This window comes from Pomacea canaliculata, linkage group LG14, assembly GCF_003073045.1.
Source record: "Pomacea canaliculata isolate SZHN2017 linkage group LG14, ASM307304v1, whole genome shotgun sequence".
NCBI classification, from domain to species: Eukaryota; Metazoa; Mollusca; class Gastropoda; order Architaenioglossa; family Ampullariidae; genus Pomacea; species Pomacea canaliculata.
In genome coordinates, this window is record NC_037603.1 from 1,907,978 (window position 1) to 1,929,961 (window position 21,984).

Genomic DNA, 21,984 nt, shown 5'->3' on the forward strand with positions numbered 1-21,984 from the left:
TGAGGCAGTGTGTAACAATCTATGGCATGCTGCAGAAATGTAAGTAAAGTGACAAGTTGGGTTTCAGCGATAGATACTGTCGTTGTGAATTGTTTCAAGATTTCGTGTTGTAAGACAATGGGGTTTGTTGACAGTCGGGTCTGAAACGCATCGCTTGGTCGGTACAAGGAGGCTGCCATGTTTTTTGTTGTCAGTGAAGTCTGCGGTCACTTTCCCACTCCAGAAGTGCGCCATAGAAACGCTGGCATGATAGACCTGGGTAACGTGTTACACAATTTCGAACCTCATGTCGGCGAGAAAGAGCAGAGTGAAGTAGAGAATATTACCGTGACAGAGAATGATTATTATTAATATTATTAGAATATTATTGTTAATATAATTAGAGTTCTTGAGAGACAGTTGTAAGTTCGTGTAAATTTCGAAATTCTGAGTCAAAACAATTCATAACATCGTATCTATAAGACTGACTTGCTTTCACCCGACTCCTGAGTCCCGACTTTTGTTTTGCGACAAGCAACCAATTGGTTAATAACAATAATTACCAGCGTTTATAAAGTGCCTATTCAACAGGTACTTGCTTCCCTCATTCGGTCACGTAAATTATTCGCAAAACGCGACGAACATATCACCTGGTAACGATGCCAACCAGGCTGAACTACATTTACAAGTAGTGCTGTACTTTAAACAGATAGACAGAAGTCCGAGATAAGAGGATGAGTGTCAGATATTGTAGGACAAAGAATTCCAGTTTATGCCAGAAACCAGGCAAACAAAGTGTCTTGGAACTGCGCCAGTGATCATGTTAAAGCAGATACAACTAATCTTGTATTCGATACGCTCTGAGACAGGCATCCGATGTAGCCTCATCATAAAAGCAATGCAGCATCGACGGTGATGTAATTTAAAAATAAGGCGAGCAGCAGAATATTAAACTCGCTGTCGATAAAAAGTGGTTTGCGACGAACATGTAAGACTGCATTGAAGTAGTCTTATCTGGACGGAACACAGATGGCGAAGAGGATATCTTGTTATGCAGAAATTCTTATAATCGAAATTATCCTCTTCAGTTCAAGGACTCACAGCTGACAGAGTTTGATGATAATGCTGTTTCATCGACAATGTATAATCTATAAAGAAGCCAAGATCTCATGCACAGCTGGAAAACGGAATGCCCTCGAAAGCGACCTTGACCAATATCGGCAGAGTTCAGCTTGGTGGCTCCAGAAAAGAACAGAGGTTCAGTCCTCTCGTCGTTGTTTTAGCATCTTGACTGTCGTCGACGATAAAGTGTCAACAGTGCAATCGTCGTGTGCTAGTCAACGCCTGAATGTTGGTGGGCTTGCAAGATTTTTGTCGTTGTATCTGCAAAGATGTAATTGACTGTATGTTGTTTGGTGTCTGTGGATAGCTGTGGAGTATATATGACAAACAGAACCAGTCCTAAAACTGAGCCTTGAGGAACATTGAATAAAAGTGTGGAGTTAGGACAAGTATAACCGGACAACTGAAGTGTTATTGAATGAATTCCAAACACTGTTTTAAGGCGAGAAATTATAATAGCATGATGATTGTGTCGAATGCATATGAATTTTCCAAGACAAAAACTGACAGTTTATCATCATCTAAAGAAGACAGTGATTAACCTGCAGGTTTTTCGAAGTTGTTCTTTTCGTCTTTCGTCTATCAAACGTTCGCGCCTGTGTACGCTCTTGTCAGAAATGAAACATGAGCGTGTAACTTGTGATTGGACTTCATTACTTGTTATCATATCGCATCATAAAAATTATTTTGTCTCAAAACATTATGGTGACATATTGCATGAGTGTTGTATTCTAACACAAAAGTCGGTGGTTTGTGATATGCAGAGACATGTAGTAAAACATTTCGAAAACTTGCCTATCATTGTTTATTTCACATTAAACTTGCATATGATTTTTTTCAACTTTAAAATGGCGTCTAGACACATGCAGAATTTCGTAGTCAAAGCATCATATGAAGACGTGGTCGAATCGACTATGGACAGTGGTAGAATGAGAATTTGATCGAATCGATCACCCCCTGTTACGCACATCACTTGTTTTTGTTTAGTTTTTGCTTTGAACCTTCGTGGAAATGTTACAGGAAGATCGCAGTACTGTGTTGCTGTGCTGACAAGTGTGACATCGTAAGGAATCTGTTGTCATACATGCGATCAAACAGCATTAGTCTTACCACAGACACAAATATCGGCTGTTACAGGTTGGTAGCAAGACAATGGCAGGATATCCCTTGTAATCAAAATGTCAGCTTGAAGGAGCGATGACCAGAACCTGTGTCAAATGACTACAGGCAAAGTATCGTCATAGATGAAACCTCGCCTTCAGCTAAACATGCTCTTTCAGCGGACATTTAAAAAACACGCCATCCAACGCAAAGAATGAAATCATAACAGAACAATTCTTGGAAAGGAAGCTGTCTTTGCGAGTAAACTAAATGGCGCGGTGTCACACGCAGTCGCTGGGTATGGGAGCGAAGAAAAGGTTGGATGTCCTTGATATCTTCGAAGCACAAGAACATCCTTAAATACCTAACTTTTGTCTATAAACAGTTTTATTTCCTTCTAGGAATTTTTATGTTTATTGTTGATTTTCACTCGTTCTTAGAAGTGTTAGTTTAAGTTGAGAACTTTGACGACTTACGTTTTCTTTCCATTTTTTAAATTTTAGTAGTACTATGCGTTCCTCAGTCTCTCGCAGCTCTTCTAGACGCAACGATCGTTTATCACGATTGATTTTTTTTTTTTTGTCGTCTGCTCGTGCACATTATTCAGCAAGTCTGTTGCTTTCGTCTGACAGCGATGTGCGAAATTACGAAAGCAATGAACTGTAAACAATTCGATTTTCGAGCTTGCCTCTCTCTCTCTGTATGAGATGTCATGGAACTATAAATGGAAAATTAATGGTCCAAGCACTTATTTCAACGAATGATTTAACAGCTAATGGGGTCTCAGATCGATGTGATTTTCGCATGGACATACACAGGCTCATAACACGTCTACGCTTTCAACAATCGATCCTTGCAGTGTCGTAGTTTGTATACCTTCTAACATGAACCCAGCGTGAAGCCACACTCCGCCGTAAGGTCACAGATACATCGACAGCCGCGTCGACATCAGCGCCATTTTATGACGTGGCGAGTCATCAGTGCGTGACTATCGCGACTGTACACCGCACTGCTGGAAGCACGATAGTTTGAAAAAGTACAGGGGGGCTGCATGTTTGTAAAACTCTCATATTTCATTGTCAGAACACGATTGGATCTTACGATCACGTTGTTTTGTGCAAGTATTGTGTCCTCAGAAAGTCATAGTTCGTGAAACCAGTATTTCTTATTCAAATACAAGCGCGTGTGCACGCAGGCACACACATACACGCGCGCGCATGTGACAGCTTGCACATTACAATATCCTGTTGGCTCTTTCCGCCCTTTTTTTTTTTCTTTTTTAACAAATAGGTAGCAACGGAAGCGCCGCGAAATCAATGCGTTCAACACTGCATCACGCGGTCTGTAGGTTCATCTCTACTCCCCATCCTTGGCGCACCTACCAAACTTCTGAGAAACAAACTTTTTTTCAACAGTTTAAGACCTTGACTGGTCACAAGTTGATTTTAGTATTTCTCTTGGGCACATTATTGTTCCAAGCAGCGTTCCTCTCTGATCTCTGTCAGTTGTAATAATAATATACGTATATGTTTCTGCCGTTAAACACATATATCATTATATACGCATACCAATAAACTGATTAAACGTGTGTGTCGTGTCGATATGACATCGAGGCGACAGCTGTGCATTTTGTCTAGAACTAGCGACCGACAGAAATTCGTTTTCGTACAATACAGTTATGCACAATGTGATCAAACTCTCTGTACTGCAGTGAAGTCCGCTCACGCCCCTGGCTATAGTACCAAGAAACAACATTACAGCCAAGGATCAGGACCAAGAGGGTCATGTGCTGTGTGCGTGGCATTTTAGAATTCCATCGTTCACACGGCTGCAGGGCTGAGTCACGACTGTACCCGCGGTACAAGGTAATATTGCGCTGAAGTACAATTAGTCCTGGCGGAAGACGAAACCAACAGTTCGCTAGGAACGTGCAGTTGCTCCTGGACTTCAGGGCTACGAAGCGTGAAATTTATTATCATTCCTGAAGAATACGAATTGAGTAGTTTCCGTAGATTTGTGGTTAGTGAATGTCTTACGTTCACTGCCTCCTACGGCCAGCACAGACTATCTTTGCCTTTAAGAATATGGCACGCCAACATAAATAAGGAAACGCAAGCACAAAAGTACATCGTCGCGGATAAACCCTTTACCCTTGGGAGCTGAAGTGAGTGCTAGTCTGAATGGTGATTGTTGCTCTCCCAAGCCAACTCCTGCCCGAAAAACTGACAAGAACGATTTTTAACAACAGTACCTGATGCTCAAGACGTCGACATTCTTTATTTTGTCAGACCTATTTTTACCCTGAGTGCGAACACAAGCCTACAGTTCAAACTACTGTGACAAAAGACATTACAAAGCCCATCTGCCGATAACATCATATGCACAAAGGGTAATATAGTTTCAGTAAAGGTATGTGGGGTTGGGAAGCAACCCAATGTTTACTTAAGTAACGCCTACTACAGTCGTCGTAGATAACTGTTGGTGATCCAACATTTCAAAACGCCCTATGACAAGGCTGACATAAACAAGATGTTACTAGCGCATTGTTAAATCTTTGGTAACAAAAAGAGGCAGTATGTATTTACACAAGAAATACAACAAAATCCCAAGTAAATCACTGTAGCTGAAACTTTCAAGTCCACAATATTATATGTACAGATGCTAAAAAAAAAATGTAACAAAAGATCATGTTTATAACCTTTGTGTGCAAAAGAAATAGATGGGGCTGGGGTGAAATACTTGATCACTGGATTAAAAAAAAAATGAATTACCTGCATTGCACATATTCAACATGTTGCTATTTACAAGAAAATGACTGAAAGGGGCTGGGGAGTGAAAAAAATGCCATCCTGATCAGTTCCTATAATTTTAAATATAAAATGATCTGTATCATTAAAAATGCAATGAGACCAAATCCAATATGATAGTTTAATAATAATAATGTTTATTTGTATAGCAGTTTTCCCCACCATTAAAGGTGGGCTCAAAGTGCTTTACTAAAAACAAGCAAACAAAACACAAACATAATAAGAATGGATGTTGGTCTCAAAAACAGTCGTAGAATCACTGTTTACATACAAGATGGAGTGGAGCTCATTGTGTGTGCATGCATGCGTGCTAGGAGGGAGAGGGGACAAAGTGTTGGAAATACTGAAAGCGTAAGGTTGAAATGGGTCTGGACTAGATATTACAGAATAAACATTGCTCAAGTAGAAGCATCCATGAGGTCAGAATACTGGAAAACAAACCCAAAAATGTCTGTAGTTGTGTAAGGGGTGGCTAAAAATTATGGGGTGTACTCGAAATATTGAAACTTTAGTGTGCTGGGTGTATATATATATAGGTGGAGGGTAAGGGTTAAGTGTAACAGTTCACTCATGAAGATAGCGTATGGACCATGGAGCATATTCGATGATTGACATCAACCAATGAAACTTAAGAGGGAAAGAGTAGCAGGGAGAAGGAAGTGCAGCAGATTTAAACGTGACCCAGAAAGACTGAAACAGAACTGGGAAAAGTTGTTTTAACACACTGCTCCTAAAGTGTTTCCAGCATAATACTGACTGTTATTTCACCAACAGTTGCATGATAACTGCAGTTCACAAAGATCAAGAAAGTATTTTCATTGTCATACAGTTTATAAGTAGAGGCATTGTGTTTCCATCAGTGGTGCAGTAAGTTGGTGGTACAAACTTTTTTTAAAAGAAAAGCTGGCTAGAAGAAACAATGTTCCACCATTGCTGGCAGTTGACTCCCTTGTAGGAGTTTCTAAGTTCTAAGTAAATTAGACAAGTGTGAGAAGATGATAAAATGAGCAAAGAACTTAGTGAGGTAGAGGTGGATGGATGAAGCAACGAAGAAACTGTGAGAATTAATATAGGGAGGATGCAGGAAACCCAGGTCAGGGAGAGGACAGAGAGAGAATTTAAGTGTCAAACTTGCCGCACACAATCATTAAGAAAAGACCTAAGACTTTGTACACTTCTCAACTACCTCCACTCCCATTTAAAATAAAATCAAAAGTTCACAAACTATGCATTACAAACAGGGAGGAGAAAACAGTCAACACAAACCCAAAATAAATCCTATGTCTTGCTCTAATCTCCTCAACATACATGCACATACACACAAAATGCACCTCATGCAAATGAAGAAACACACATCCCCCACCCACCCTTAGCTTTCTTGTTGATTAAATGCTGGTGAGACTTCTCACTTATCATATCTGGTGATCATTGTACACATTTTTATCCGAACACTCTGATGTGATATGATCCTGCCACAGCAAAGGAAACAAAATCACAAAGTCCTAGTGACAAACAGCTTTGCCAACATGCCAAAGATGAGCTGTGTGCAGCAGCGTGTGCTTCAGCCAGAATGCATAGAACCAAACTGAAAAGAAGCAAATGCCAGGCTGCACTTTATAGGCATACACTGCTGAGACATCACATACCCAGAAGATGAAACTACAAGGCCTCCCAACCATGGCAAAACTGTGCTGATTCTGTAGATGTCTTGTGCACAGACTCCCAGTAGACAGGTACATACACGCTAATCCATTAAAGAAAAAGGCCCTACCACAAAAGCAGCATTTATAATGAGCATTGTGCTTTATAGGCTGATGATGTACTGAAAATATGAAATGGATGTAGTCTAAAAAAAAAAAGCCTCTAAAGACCAAGCTGCAACAATTATGTCACTTCTCAGAATCAGGGAAACTTTCAAATGATTGCTGCATCATGTTAAAACGCGAAAATGTTATGGTTAACAGCTGCATTCCAGTTAAGAGACTGAAAAAGGTGCGAACTAGATCATGGTCTATTCAAGACTGCATGCAAAAAAAACTTTCAAAAATATATGGCTCAACTTTCCCAAAATTTTAACATTTCAAAGTGTAGTCACTTCCGACAAAAAAGAAAGTGGGTAGTCAAGATCATTTTTAATACCTTATGTGTTTACTTCTATGTACAAGAACAGCTATTTACATATGTACAAGTACAGATATTTGACAATTTTAGTGCTGGTTTCAGCACAGATAACTTTTAAATGGCATAGAGGTTGGTGGGGTGTAAAAAGAAGAAGGTGAGTTACGACCAGCTGTGAAGCCAGTAAAACAGGTTACATAATCTGCCAGCTTCGATGTGCAGTAACAAGAAAAAGAATATTCCAAAAAATGATATACTTTATGTAATAAATAAAGGTGTAGCAGGGACAACAGTGCTGGCTGAAACCTACAACCTCTGAGGCCAAATTGCAGCAAAGCACTATAGACAAAACTGTATCTATCCAGCACAGCAAAATGTTTTTGAATTCTATCAGACTGGTGCTTTATGTCCAGAACTTGTCATCCTAAATATGTTAAGTCAGAGAATCATCTACACAGAGTGCATGGCCTTAACTGTAAGAAACTTGTTTGCCATTATCAAAGGTTAAACAATCTTTTTACAAGAAAAAAATTACTGTGTAGTTGCACTGGAAGCTCTTGGCCCACCACTTGCAGAAACAGCTTTCTTATTATGTGTATTTCTTCTTAAAGACTGAACTTCTGAGCTTAACTGAAGAGAGAATGATTTGATTTCGGAAAGGGAGATGAAAAGCACAGATTTCAGACGTCATGCTTGACTAGCTGTTTCTACGTCCCCCTGATTGACCCATTCTTTCCTGGTAAACATTAGTTCAGCCTTTAAGCAAATCATCATCTCACAATAATATTAAGACCTATGTATGCAGGCATTGCAGCATAACACAGAAGGAGGCGTCTACACAGCTGTGAAATCTTTTTAAATTGTTAAACATTTGTTGTAAACAAGCACATGAACAGTAAGTGTTGCGACAGATTCCAGGTACCAGTACAATCACTGTTTATCAGTATAGTTTATGCAGGGTATGAAGCTAGAAAATGCATTTTGACATCAAAGATCACCTCCAACCACATTCTATAAAGACAGCAGTTGTATTCATTTTTCATTATTATTATAAATGCATCATGAAAATGAGTTTAAATACTTTTATTATGTTTTATGCACACCTTTAAAATGACCTGTTATTAAAATGACCTCCCAATGAAGACCCCTTTAAGTCCTCATACAAATAATAACTATTACCACAAATAACCTGTAACAGAAATTACAAATCCATAAAGTTTCTGCAGCTAATGTCCAAAATGAAATTGCAACAAGCACTAAAGAAAAATTGCAACGAACAAGGAACAATATAAATCTTCTGCCATCAGAAGATTGCCCTCTAAACATTAGTTTTGATCAAACTGCTCCATTTGTTTCTTTGTTTTGCACCACAGTAATAAACACTTCTTTTACAAGAAGCCCATGCCCTTCATGCCAAGCTAAAGCCTAACTCATCATCATAGACAATATACTTCCAGACCCTAGATGAGAAATAACTGGTGCTGGATCCGGCAATCTGCAGCTAAAGTGCACTATTAAGACATCAACAGTCACCTCTAGGGTCTGCATCTAAACAGAAATAGGTAACCACAAGCAGTCTGCAAAATTTTGTCTTAAGTTATAGCATTTTTCATGCTGTAACAACTTCTTTATAAGAAACTTTTCTGTAGCAACCATGCACTGAAGCACTAATCCTGGATCAATTTTCTAAACTGGGGCTTTATGGTTTAGGAAACTTGGACTGCTGGGTGTTATTTTCATGCTTCATCTCACACACATGCACACATATCTTATGTCAGTTAGAAAATACATATCTGAAATAATTCAACAAGTCAGAACACTTCTGAAAACTCACTAACAAAGAAAGGATTAATTCCTTTTTTGTGTATGGAGGAAGACTGTCTTTTCCTATTCCAAAGAGACTTTTTAAATTTAGATACTGCCATGCCAAAATGTATAAATATTAAAATGGCATGTTTAGTAACAAAGTTTGGAGCGGATGTAAAGCAAGCAGATGAAAATAAAGCCATGAGAATGTTTTCCACATGAAAACTATGATGCAAAATGCAATCTCATGATTAAGGTGGTAAAATCTGCACATTCTCTTTAAGAAATGACTTGCAGCAATGTCAGGATCATGGTGAAAAATGCTGCAGATAACACCGAGAGCAAGAAAGAACGGCATGGAAAAAAATCCAACAATGCATAATTCTAGCTAATGGTTTGACTTTTTGATTAAAACTATTCTCAAGTAGGCAAGCTTCTCAATACCAGCCAAAAACCCTTTCACTCTCTAATGACTAGGGGTAAACTGTACAATATTATCTCAAATGGTGAGGTTTATACACATGGTGCACTGCAAAGAGTGGCAGCCCAACATTTCTTATAGCCCATCACTTATGCAAGTATATCAGGTATGTGTATTTGTATACAAGCATACTACAAAAAGAAACAGCAAAATGGAAACTGAAGGCAGTGGGGGGAGGATTATTCTTTAGTAAGAAGTAAAACTTTCCTCTTGACTAGGGAAAATAATGAGCCTTTTGTTCATTACTAAAGAATGTCTTCAATTCTTTAGTAGAACAGGTCAGCTTTGCCTCCATCAGAAACTTCACAGAAGCTTAACTCGCATCAACAGTGCGGTAACCAGGAAGCAGAATTATGAGGTAAACGAAAAATTTTTTAAAAAGGGACCCAAACAGAGTGCAAGATTAACTCTTTACAGTTTAGCGAATTATTAATAGTCAAAACAAAATGTCTGTTCAGTGATTTAGTAGAAAACTTCTGAGCTATAAAGAGATGAAAAAAAAGTCAAAATAATGATATCACTGTTTTGAAAATGCAACCAAGTAAACTTTTCTATAACCGTTAAAGTAAACTTTTCTATAACCGTTAAATGTCTTGCACTTTTAGCCCACCTCAAGTCCATTTTTCTATGTGTTTGTATCTATCGAGTTTATCATCATTTCCATGGCAGTAATTAGCATTATTTACAGCACTTTTGCTGTCATAAAAACTTTGCACCTGGCTCCTGAAAATGCAGTACTTGAAATACATGGGTCTGGCAACTGATCTTGAAGTGCATGGGTCTGGTCTAACGTTCTCGTGTTAAAGTATCCCTCTTGTATGCTTGCCAAATTAAAAACAGAAGCCTCCAGTGGTGAAATTGATGCTATAGGTCAGCAAAAGGCAAGCACTAAACTTCCTTTACAAATGGGGGAGTTGGAAAAGGGGTGAGGAAACAAAAGAGGAATCATCCTCATTCAGACAAAAGCAATCCATATCCCAACTTCCCTTTTTTGGACAAAAAACAGGCACCAAATAACATTTCCAAATAGTAATTAAAAAAAAAAAACGCACTACTTTCTTCCCCTTCTTTCACTCAAATTTTTATGTCACTGAGCTTCAAAACTACTGCTGTCATGTTAAAACCATGCAGTTTTCTCATTAACACACCGTCTGTTAGTCCAAATCTTTTCTACCAAATGGGCAACATAGAATAATTACTACAACATGAATACAAAATAAAAAAAAATTACCTTAATTTGAGTATTACAACAAAACAGTTTTGCATCTGATATGATGATAAGGAGATGACAAGCTAAACTATTAACAGCATTTTACATTTACCATTTACCAATAATGTATCACACTGTCACTATTCTGCACAGTTCGGTCCAGTTTATGACACTCTCCAGTCCATTTCTACGGCACTGAGAGAAGATGCACAGTAGTGAAAAAGATGTCTTTCCTTCAAGCACACAAAATATATTTTCCAGCTCTTGATGTAGCACTAGTGTAGAGATCCCCTTCAACTAAAATTCAGATTAAGGTGTTTTTCAAATAAACATGTCCCTCTATGCTCTGCAGAAAATGCAGATGTAATATTTTCCATCAGAAATCCATTTTTTAAGCTTTTCTTCAAGCATGTACCACTGAGCTAAAGCTTTCATTAAACCTGGGCATTTTTAATGTCCATCTTCAAAGCTGTCTTCTCCAGCTTCACAGCAGGTGATATAGTTTCTGCGTACACTGATCTGCAGCCACTTTGAAAAATGGGCATTTCAAAATGTTTCCACCAAGAAAGATCTGTCTGGGAACATCCACATATTCAATCCATAAGACTGCATCCACACAACTGTTTGCTGCTCACTGGCTTTTAAGCAATTAGCAAGTAGTATGCTCTTTATAGCTATCTGCTCATTTCAAGACAATGTATGCTGGGAAAGGACTGGTCATGTTCTGAAACTGAAGCCAGCAAACAAGGATGCTTCACACATTCACAGCCCATGTTTGTGCTAATGATGTAGAATATTTAACTATCTGATAAATTTGTATTCTTTAGTTATCCTCAGAATTTATCATCTTCCATCTTTCCCCACTTTCTCCTCAGCTTGCACTACATTAGGTCTTTTAAACTATTGAACAACTGTCATCATCTAAGTTGAGAAGGACACCATTTGCATCTTTTCCTCTTCATTTCTCCTTTTGGTTTCTGGTTTGTTTTGTCTTTGGTCAACTCATATATGGTCTGGATGAATAGGTGTGAAACCGCTGGTCTGAGGATTGTGTGTTCCGAGCCCATGTTTGGTTAAATCTGATATGTCGGAACTCTCAGCAAAGTCAGAACTCTCTGAATCTGTCATGTGAATATCTGTGGGATCGTGAACTGGCATAAATGCCCGCAGATGGTGGGTCTTGTGCCTGTCATCAGAATGGGAATGGGTATGGGTATGGGGTGCTGGGGGTAGAGGAGGCATCAGACCACGTGGCACTGTCTGCTCTGGACTGCTCTCTTCCAGACTGCTTGAGGAAATGCTATGAGCAACAGAAATTACAATGCCTTTAAAATATTTTTCATCAAAAAATGTTAAAAGTTCAACATCATGCATGACCACCTTCTACATTAAAAGAAATACCTTTTTCAATTCCTTTAAAACAATAAATATATCTATCCACAGTAAAATACATTATCAATTTAAAATTATGAAATAAAAGCTATTATGCAGAATAGAAGAAGATGAAGTAGGCAAAGACAGATGAAAAGCTTACAAGCCTGCCGTTCGTTAATTTAAAAAAAAAAAATTAAAACTAACAAAAAATCAGAAATAGCAAATTGTGACAACTGGAAAGAAGAGTGTTACAAAGTCCTCAGTGCTGCCTTAACACCACACCCATGGGTTACCAGAAAGAGTGAAAGGTCAAATTTAAATTTCAAATAAATTTGGCACTGCTTCATATCCATGGAAGAATTTTAACAAGCAAAAAAAAAAATCATGAGGGGAAGGGGGCTTTGGGGGAAAGAATGGGTTAAAAAAAAAAAACTAGTATTAAACAATTCTAAAAATCAGATATCTAGTATAACATTTTCAATAAGCAAAGGGAGAATGTAATGTCATATTGGAATGTAAAATATGGAAAGGAACTGACAAAAATGTTTGCAACTTCAACATCAAACATTAATGATAAAAAATTTCTGCTTGCCTTTATGTACTATGTCAGCCTAAAATATGCCTCTTGCTGTATGAGTAAGAGAACATTACCATTAGTCCTGTCTTTTGTCACACTAAAGGTGGTTGGCAACAAACTACACATTTGCTGCAACTAGGATTAGCATAGCAGTAACAAACTTTTTTCTGTACTCTTTTATCAGTACAATGAGCATCTATTATTTAAATGAGTAACTGAAAAGCATACTGCTGGTGTGGGAATTGACGTTTTTTGCCGATCCAGCAATTAAGGCTATCACAGCAAAGTGGAAACATGCCAAAAGCAGAGAAAGAACAGCCTGCCTATGATAAGATCTGAACCCAGGGCAGCCAAAGATCACTTTATTGGTGATAGGCAATAGCCACTGCGCTGCTGGACCACCTGCATGCTGCTAGTGGTGAATACACAATTAACTCTATAGCTGATCTTGTTCAGATCTAGAGTACCTGTGTGCTAGTGGATGTGGAAGGTTTCTATCTGGTGTGCTGGGTCCAGTGTGAAACTTTTTGGGTGGACTTAAGTAGTCATATCGGTCCACCCCATCTGATTCCACTGCAATCAAAATGTATAAAAAGTCTTTTGAAAGTTGTAATTAATGCAATAGATTTTCATTAATGGGTGGTATTCAGGATAGCAGCAAACAAACAATCTGAGAAAAAAGCATTGTCCATTTCAATGTCAAATAAGCAGCCATGCTTTTAAAAACGTTAGAATACAAATCCATGTCAAACTGAGTAACTGGCAACCATCCCCGTCTCTTGACCAACGCACTCATTGCCTATGTTATAACAAAATACCTGATTGGTTGACTATTTTAGCTCCTTGAAGGCGGAACTTCCTGTGCGAGGGAAGGTAGGAATACATGTGGTGCGGACTGCTAGCGGCCAGTTGTCTCCAATTACTACCCAGACAATAGGCAGAGTAGACATCACAGGAACTCCTGACTAGCCTGGCAATAAAACGTCTTTCTCACCCGACCAGTACTTACAATTGTCAGTGTGGAGCTGAACTGTGGTTAGAACAATTTCAGTTTTGAAAATGAAAATATTCAGGGTAAATTATTATATCATTTATCAATGATGGTTGGATTTTGTTATTTAAATTATATTACTTATTTCCAAATCTTAATCAGAACTACTGTCTGTTTCATACATCCTCTCGCACCCACTGCCTCATGCCGCTGGGTGCACACATTATCCTCTTTGATAATGTGCTGAAGATTTAGAACGTTGTGGGTCGATACTACCAGAGTAACATCATCAACATGATATGAGTTTTTACGACATGCGTGCCTTGCATCTGTCATCACACTAGTCCCATTGGTCAGAGGAGACTTCTGCTTGAAGTGAAACTGTGACAGACTGGCGCTTCAAGAAATCACCGACTGCAGATCCGTGGCAGCCGTTTTCTCAAAAATTTATCATTTAAATGTCCTAAATTGGCACACTTAGCAAATTTTTTATATTGAATGGGGATAATCCCCAATCTACCACAAGGTACATTCTTTCACTTACAGAATAACTGTCACCTAGTGGGACTAGTTACAGAGTACAGATGATATTATGTCCATTAGGACAACTAAAGATGATCAGCACATGTCCACCCATTTTTGAAATCTTCACTTGGAACAAAGAGGGGCACGAGAATGAATGTGCATGAACATGTTCTACAATGTCCTTCACCTTGTCGTGCTCACCAACAAACAAACATGGACCGTGGGGGCCACTATTGTAGATGGTGAAAGGGCCCTGTGGTACAGGTGTGAATTGTTGCCCATTTGTAAAGTTACAAACATTGCTACCAAACGCAGATGTACTTTATGTCAGTCACGATGGGAATAAACTGAAAATGTTGAATATTATCATCCCGTATGAGTAAAGAAAGATATAGATATAAAGACAGATAGACGAAAGCAATAAAAATAAAGTTTTAAAATTCAGTTGTCTTTATGTTTATGTCATTTCCGCTGTTCATCTTTTGTGTTCATCTTTATTTTCTATATTTTACTCTCTATTTTATGGAGAATACATTCAATTGTCGGTCCTAACCCTGACAGTGTGTTCAGTTGGAAACCATTTCCCTTCAGCTTTCTAAACACTAACAGCAAGTACTCGGCTGAAAAAGACGTCTCAGGGTCAGGGTAGCAATTAGGGAAAACTGACTCCTTGTAAAAGTCACCACCGTGTACTCCTACCTTCCCTCACACAGGCAAAACCATTTAAAAAAACGGCCACAAGAAGTTCCGCCTTTGAGGAAAATATTTGTAGTAAAATAATCCCTGGAGAAGCCAACAGTTTCTTCCCTTATATATATTCATTTATTTACACACAGCATGACATGTTTTGCGACACTACCCAGTTCACATTTTCATGTGTGAAACACATTGCAGCTGTGAAGACATTTGCTTCTGTGGGAGTGAAATGTATAAAAAGAGTTATAATGGTACAATTGCACACTAAACAATAGTAATAAATCCTCTTTAAGTGCTTTTCATACTTCTTTTGAGAGAAGACATGCAGATAAGCAGCTATCTTTCATAACACCAACATACACATAAAAAAATGAACAAAGTGGAGATAAAGTCCTCACTAACATTGTTAGTGTAAAGTTTAGAACAACTTACATTTTCTCTTTAATGGTGCTGATTGAGTGGCAATGGGACTAAGACTTCTGTTAACAGGAAAGAAAGATAATTAACCATGTTTCTTTTATGGCATTATCTTAGTACACAATAATATGCCAGTTTAAGAGACAAAATTCCTTTAAATTTAACCCTAATGAAACTGCATATATAGTAAATGCAGTTTTACTATGCATTATCTCAGCTTCTGTTTGGCAACATATGTATATATAGTAATCATCATCTGTTCACTCTTGATAATGTGTACAAATAAATTCACAAATAACAAAGTTGTTGTAAAAACAAGTCTGAAATAAAAAAAGAGGAGAGAAAAAAACTATCACCTACAAACCTGATAAAACTTTTGCGAGTAGGACTAGGACTTGGACTGGGAGTGAATGTGGTATTCTTCACAGGAGCACGCATTGCTGGTGAAAAGCACTGCTGTTGGAAAAAGCAGAAAAGTAGCAGTGACATACATAATAATTATAGATATTAAATCAAATATTGTTGGACTACTACAATTTGCAGCTTTTAAAGGATGCAGTTAAGACATGTGTTCTTGTAATTTCGTAACTAGTGAATAGTTTGGTTTTAAAAAAAAAATCAGCAGTTTTCTTCTTATCCAACTGCACTCTAATTCAAACAGCACTACTTTACAAGATTTGTAACCTGCACTCTTGACAATGTGTACAATATAAAACTGTTCACAATTTCTTATTTTAAACAAGAAAGTTTAAGATTATTGATTAACAAGGATCAAACATGAGGATTAAGTCTTAGCTCTAATCATACATTTTTCCATTACAATTTTTCTCCCACACTTATGACTAAAAAATGTCAAACAGCTGGAGTTTTTGTTCCTAAATTTGATTATACTTGAAGATATATTTGACAGTAGTAGAAGTTGAAATACAGCCAAAATCTTGAAATAGAGTTTACACATCATTAAAGGGTTACTCAAGGCTTGTGATAAGGCTCTGGCGACGGTCAAACGTTTCAAAAATATATTTAGTTACAATTACAGAGCACGAGAGCAATACAGGAGAAATAAATGATTCGTTTCTTACTTAATTACTACTTATTAGCACTATTTCGGTTGCCGATGTTTATAAAAATCGAAAAAATCCAGTGAAATCGACCGTTGTGTCCTTCCGCCGAGTAATCGCAATATCTTCCAAAGCTGGAAGACTTGTTTCCTTATGACATCAGTCTCTGACATGAAGTGTCTGTGGTCATTGGGAAGATTTTGCATTGGCTTAGTGATATCCAAACTAATATACAATCAAGATGGCTTGGAGCATAATATGTCCCACTCTTTGGGCTCCCAAAGCTTTTTCGTACTGGGATCGAGCCTTTCTATTGGTATGACCCATTCTTTTTGTATCGCTTTGTCTTTAGGAAAGTGATGAAAAGAAACTTTTGACTCCTTTCACATCTTTTCGTGGCAATCGGGTGCAGCACATTCTCGAGGCATGGTTCTCACTATGGAAACCACATGTCATAGGGTCACGTGACGGAGAACGAGATTTAGTCGAAGCAAAAAAAGAGTCCCGTGTCATTTCTCTTATTTAACACAACATTCTACTAAAAACCTTCAATATTTTACACACATATAAATAGACGAGATTCAAATCGATCCTACTCTTTACGCGATTCTAAGCAGTTTTATTTTGCCTTTAGAATCCCTGTAAGGTATATCTTGCATTTTAACTATGCATCTGTGTGTATATATGTTCATAGATGACTATGTACACCTGTTAATATGTGTATTTATCCATAACATACTTTGCCAGAGGGAAGAAATGCACCCATTTATGATGCACAAGTCAAATTATTAAAAAAAGCAATGATCTTGACCAGTTCTTGCTGCACTCTTAGATCAGATATAATAATAAATAGCACATTTGTAGAGCACCTTTTTCCCAGCATCAGCCAGACTCAAGGCACTTTACACATAGGCATGCAAGCACATCATATTAATTTATACATATAATAATTAAATAATATAATACCAATTAATATGTCATATTAATAGAAGAAGTAGAAAAATGTTATTGCTAGGTGCCATGGAACAGGTATTTCCCCTTTGTTTAGCGATCCAACCTGATAGGATGCAGCAGACCCTGCAGGAAGAGGGGGTGCAACTTGCAATAGCGAGGGAACAGATGGATATGGAAGACATGCCACTGACAGCAGAGCCTGATTTAAAACTTACCAACATGTCACTGCAATGTAGGTAGTGGCTAGGTTCTGTTGTAAAACAAGATCTGATGTATGGACCTTAGGATTCTAATGATTCATGCCAAACAAATAAATAATTCTGTGCAATGCCTTGACAGCATCAGCTACAATGCCTGCATCAGCAAAACAATGGCTGTGTCACTCAGAACTTGAGCTCTGACTCTTGGTAACCACCAACTTTTCTCTGAACAAATCCTTCCTACCACTGTCAGATAATATCACCTAAATCTCAATAAACTCTCAAGACACAAACACAGTCTGGAATCGATGGACGATGAGGCTGGATAGAAAGAATACGGCAACTCTCAGATACTCTGTCACTGCATTAATCTTTCTCTTGCAGTCCTGTTTCTAGTCCTTCATACAGCTGACTGACCCTAAAGATGAAAGATGACATAAGACAGTTGCACATCTCTCTCCAGCCCTTTCTGCTTGGTGCCTTGTTATCCTGTGGTGCCACACTGCTGATGATGTGTAACACTGCATAGCTGCTGGTCTTCTTGCAGCTTTTTGTTGATGTTCAACTACTCTAAACAAATCAAACACTACAATAAACAAGAAACACGGATGGAGCAAGATGTAGGATCACAGGAAATACATCTTATCACCAGACAACATTGCTCAAGCGCAGAGATCGAAGACTGAAGATCTAAGATCTAAACTACTTAAAATGTAGCAGCCTAAATGCTCTGTCAAAAAATGAAAGCAACCTAGTTTACAACGTCAGAAAAAAATTAAGTTTTGATGAAGGAGGTTCATAATCCTGTTTAGTCAAAGATGGCAAAGGGAAGATATCAGATTGGTGACAAAAATAAACACATCAGAAACATTCTCAAAAGCAGCCTTACTTTTTAGAAAATTATAGAACTCATCGAAGAAATAACACCATCAAGAATGCTGAAATTAGACATGAATAATCATTGTTTAAAATGGTTCAATATTAAAATGGTGTGCAAGTCCAGAAAAATGTTTGTGCACTGTTTAGTGGTATATGCACGTCAGCTTTTAGGATGCATGATTATAAAGAGGCATGTCATTGGTGCAACATAAATCAAAACCCCCACACCTTCCATGTAATATGTGACACCAATGCTCACCTTCAAGTTGCGAGTTGGAGATGGTGAGCCACATGACTGACTTGGTGTGGTAAGAATATGAAGAGACTCACTAAATGACCGTGGTCGACGATGTGCTTCGGACATGGTTTGATCTGTATTTGTCTAGAAAACAGTCCTTTTCATTAAAATACTGTAAAACTGTAAGATAACACAACCATAATGATAACATTGTCCTGTGAAAAAAACTCCTGCTAAAATAAAACAAAAAAATAGAAAAAAGAGTGAACATGTAATACTAATGGCAAATAGCAGATATAAAAGTATGTTGAAAATGTTTATACAGAAGAGCAATAATAAACCAAATTAGATCACAGTAACTTCATTTGAATGCAAGTATTTAGAGTTAAAGCTGTGAAATAAAAACTCACTAATGAAAAGATGTCCCAAGAATTGGTCACCTGCAGTGCAAAGTGGACTTCTCTGTAAAACACACACATATGCTAACTTACACCTTTTTAAATATCTAAAAGTTTTAGAATAATACAAAATACGACATAAGAAAAATCAGAGTAATAGGCAAAATGATAAATTAAATTTGTTATCTGGAGCATATGCAGAACTTGCTTTAATGGTTGAAACAAGAAAAATTAAACATATAATTTGAGCATTAATGGGTAAAGCAATGACAGATAACAAAAACACCAAAAGGGGAAAGAATTTTGCATGGGCCAAAACCCATTTATACTTCAGTATACTCTTTTAAAGGCTCTTAAACATTGTTCTTTGCAATACTAAAATGCTCTAATAAAAAGCATGCTTTCCTGCTAAGCAGCAGGCTCAATGCATGGTTTTAAAGGAAAAACAAAAACAAAATGATAGTGGGATCATTAGAGGAAGAAGAATGCTTCACACTCCAAGTATTCAGAAGTATGGTTCCAATCTGCATTTCATGAAAGCAATGAGATTTCATAGAAGCTACAGTTTTACCTTAACACAATCCCTTATTTACCATATATTCACAACATCTCTTGAATATTTTATTTTCTCCACCTAGCAACCAGTTTAAATTAAAATGGTTGATCTAAAAGAGACTACACACTTTTCATGGGCTGCCTCTCTGTGAGTGATGCTGTTTTCTTCGTGCTTGATTTGGTTAACACGGTCTGGAGGCTTTGGGCTCTAGGAATAAATAAAATCTCGTTACTAAACATGGCATTTAATGTTGAGATAAATATTTACTGAACAAGGTTTAAGCCAAACAATTATCAAGTAGCCCATGTGCATTAACAAAGGGTCTTATAAATGATGCAGATCATTAGACAAAGTCTGGAATGATGCAATAAGCATCATGCTGTTGAAGGAAAACTACATGGAATGAAATGAGCCTTATTGATTTTTCTCTATTGCTGGACTTTAGCAACAGGAAAAATAGGGTGCCACCTGTTTTATATCTTGTACTTTTCCACTCGTGAAACAACATTATTTTGATCTAGTCTTGAACATTAAGGACTAAACTTATTTATCTTTCATCATCTTGCAATGCAGTCATAAAATGTTCAACTTTAAATCAGCAAAGATGAAATGTCTGAACTTACATAAGCAATATTGTGAATACCCATGTTGCTGGAACTCAAACGACGGATGCGAGCTGTGTCGGCAGCTTTAAAGGACGAAGATTGGCTGTCGACAGGTAATAAGACAAGCAAAATCTGTTCAAGATGTTTAAAACGATTTTAAATTTGCATGCACCATTTCTTCCCAGTTGCGGCCAGGTGACTAAGAAGTAAATCAAACTGATCTTATCTTTCCCACTTTTTCACAATTGGTCTACATATATTTCACAAACTTATCTAAATCAGTTTAATCAGCCATAACATTTACATTTATTTTAGGTGTAAAAAAATACACCTAATTCTGTAAGCATGTGAATTATGAACTACTCCAGGCTTGATATCAATGTACTGCAATAGAAATAGAAATAGTACATTTATTTATGTATTTATACACTATATTAAGGCTTTCCAAACCCTCCCCCATACTTTTACACTACACAAACCTTTCCCATTACCTTAATAACCATTCCCACACTGTTGTTAACAATTGTTTATAATTGTGAGTAGGTGTGTAGCATCTTAGGCAAGCGATGCAGATTCTCGTTTAAGAGTAATTACAAGCACTATTTACTGTAATTCATATTAATTTTTTTATTTATAGCAGTTCTTTATTGTTAGAATATTTTCACCTAAAAATTCATAAAAAGAAATTTTTTCCACTGATCGAATTTTGCAGAAAATCCATGAAAAAGCGTAAATTGACGAATCATTTTTCCCATTAATTTCTTGTAAAATTCCCCAAAGTAGTAAAGCCGCGAAAGGTGAAACATGAAGTGGCAAGGATTACTGTACTGCACTGGTGAGTACCCATATAGAATTTTATATCTTGTTACAAATACGTAGGTTTAAGAGTGTAGAAAGTGTTTAAGAGCAAAAGAAGTATTTATAAAAGAGTGGGAAAGGTTTATAGGAGTGTGGGACGGGTTTATAAAGCTTTAAAATATATACAAATAATAAAATAAATATAACACTACTTCACATTTTTTCACCTATTATGGGTGTCTCTGGAACATAACGGCCGCGATAAGTGAGGGACTACCGTATTTCGATGAATTTAATATTGAAACAACTAATAAAAATTACACCTGATTTTGTTAAGTGCTATAGGCATTCATTCTATTCTTACCTGACTTCCACATGGGAGGTTGCTACAAGCATGTTGATCATTGGAGCACTGTTCGACCTTTTCAATGTTCCTCCTCCCTGACTTGTTGGTACGCTAGAAGAAGCTGGTGGATCAATCTCCATGTTCGAAGTCTGGCTCATTGTTGAACTTCTCAATCTCTCGGGCCTACACACTTTGCCTTCGTCACTTATGTTTGCAATTGACTGACCTCTTTAGTATTTTAATTATTTTAAATGCGAAAATTGCAAAAAAAAGTTTTTTTCTTCTTTTAATCATACATTTTTATTTATTTACTTGACGGGATCCTAATGTTAACAGGAACACTGCCCATGCAGTTTGCTGCTGGTAACATTTCATCTGTCAGCGGTAGGGTAATGACCAGATTGGAACATCCCAAACAAACCTTATCAGTAAATAATTACGCCCGTAATCACCATTATTTGCTTCTAAACTGTGACTTATTTGATCCCTCATTCATCCATATAAGCGATGCACAATAAAAATGTCAAAAAATCATGAAAGTTGACGCGCGTAGTAGATTAATCTGGTGTACCTCTATAATTTAGTACAGAGTAGGCATTCGACAACCATAACCGGAAGTGGTATTTTCGTTTTGAAACAAAACGCGTGATTGGGTAGCGGATCGACAATAAAAGAAGAAAAGAAATCATTTTTAATTTATCTTTGAATAAATATAGATAAATATCTATTGATCAACTGAAAAGAT

General features: G+C 37.3%; 1 protein-coding gene and 1 long non-coding RNA gene across 3 annotated transcripts; one reads left to right on the forward strand and one right to left on the reverse strand.

Moving 5' to 3' along the window:
- The first annotated feature begins 4 nt into the window (after positions 1 to 4).
- LOC112555333 lies at positions 5 to 4,965 on the forward strand. The gene is made up of 2 exons (XR_003097441.1): positions 5 to 39; positions 2,122 to 4,965. It is a non-coding gene; the product is annotated as an uncharacterized LOC112555333 (long non-coding RNA).
- LOC112555332 (protein FAM122A-like) lies at positions 4,454 to 21,874 on the reverse strand. Of its 2 annotated transcripts, none has more exons than XM_025223694.1 (9): positions 21,258 to 21,874; positions 20,114 to 20,198; positions 19,618 to 19,697; positions 18,947 to 18,998; positions 18,558 to 18,680; positions 15,569 to 15,657; positions 15,220 to 15,266; positions 13,043 to 13,148; positions 4,454 to 11,924 (listed from the first exon to the last, which is right to left on the reverse strand). In XM_025223694.1, exons 1-9 carry the CDS (start codon positions 21,395 to 21,397, stop codon positions 11,627 to 11,629), a joined length of 1,020 nt encoding a protein of 339 aa, XP_025079479.1. In that variant the 5' UTR covers positions 21,398 to 21,874; the 3' UTR covers positions 4,454 to 11,626. The 2 variants fall into 2 exon arrangements, with proteins under 2 accessions (XP_025079479.1, XP_025079478.1); XM_025223693.1 differs by having other exon boundaries at positions 15,569 to 15,660.
- Positions 21,875 to 21,984: the final 110 nt, after the last annotated feature.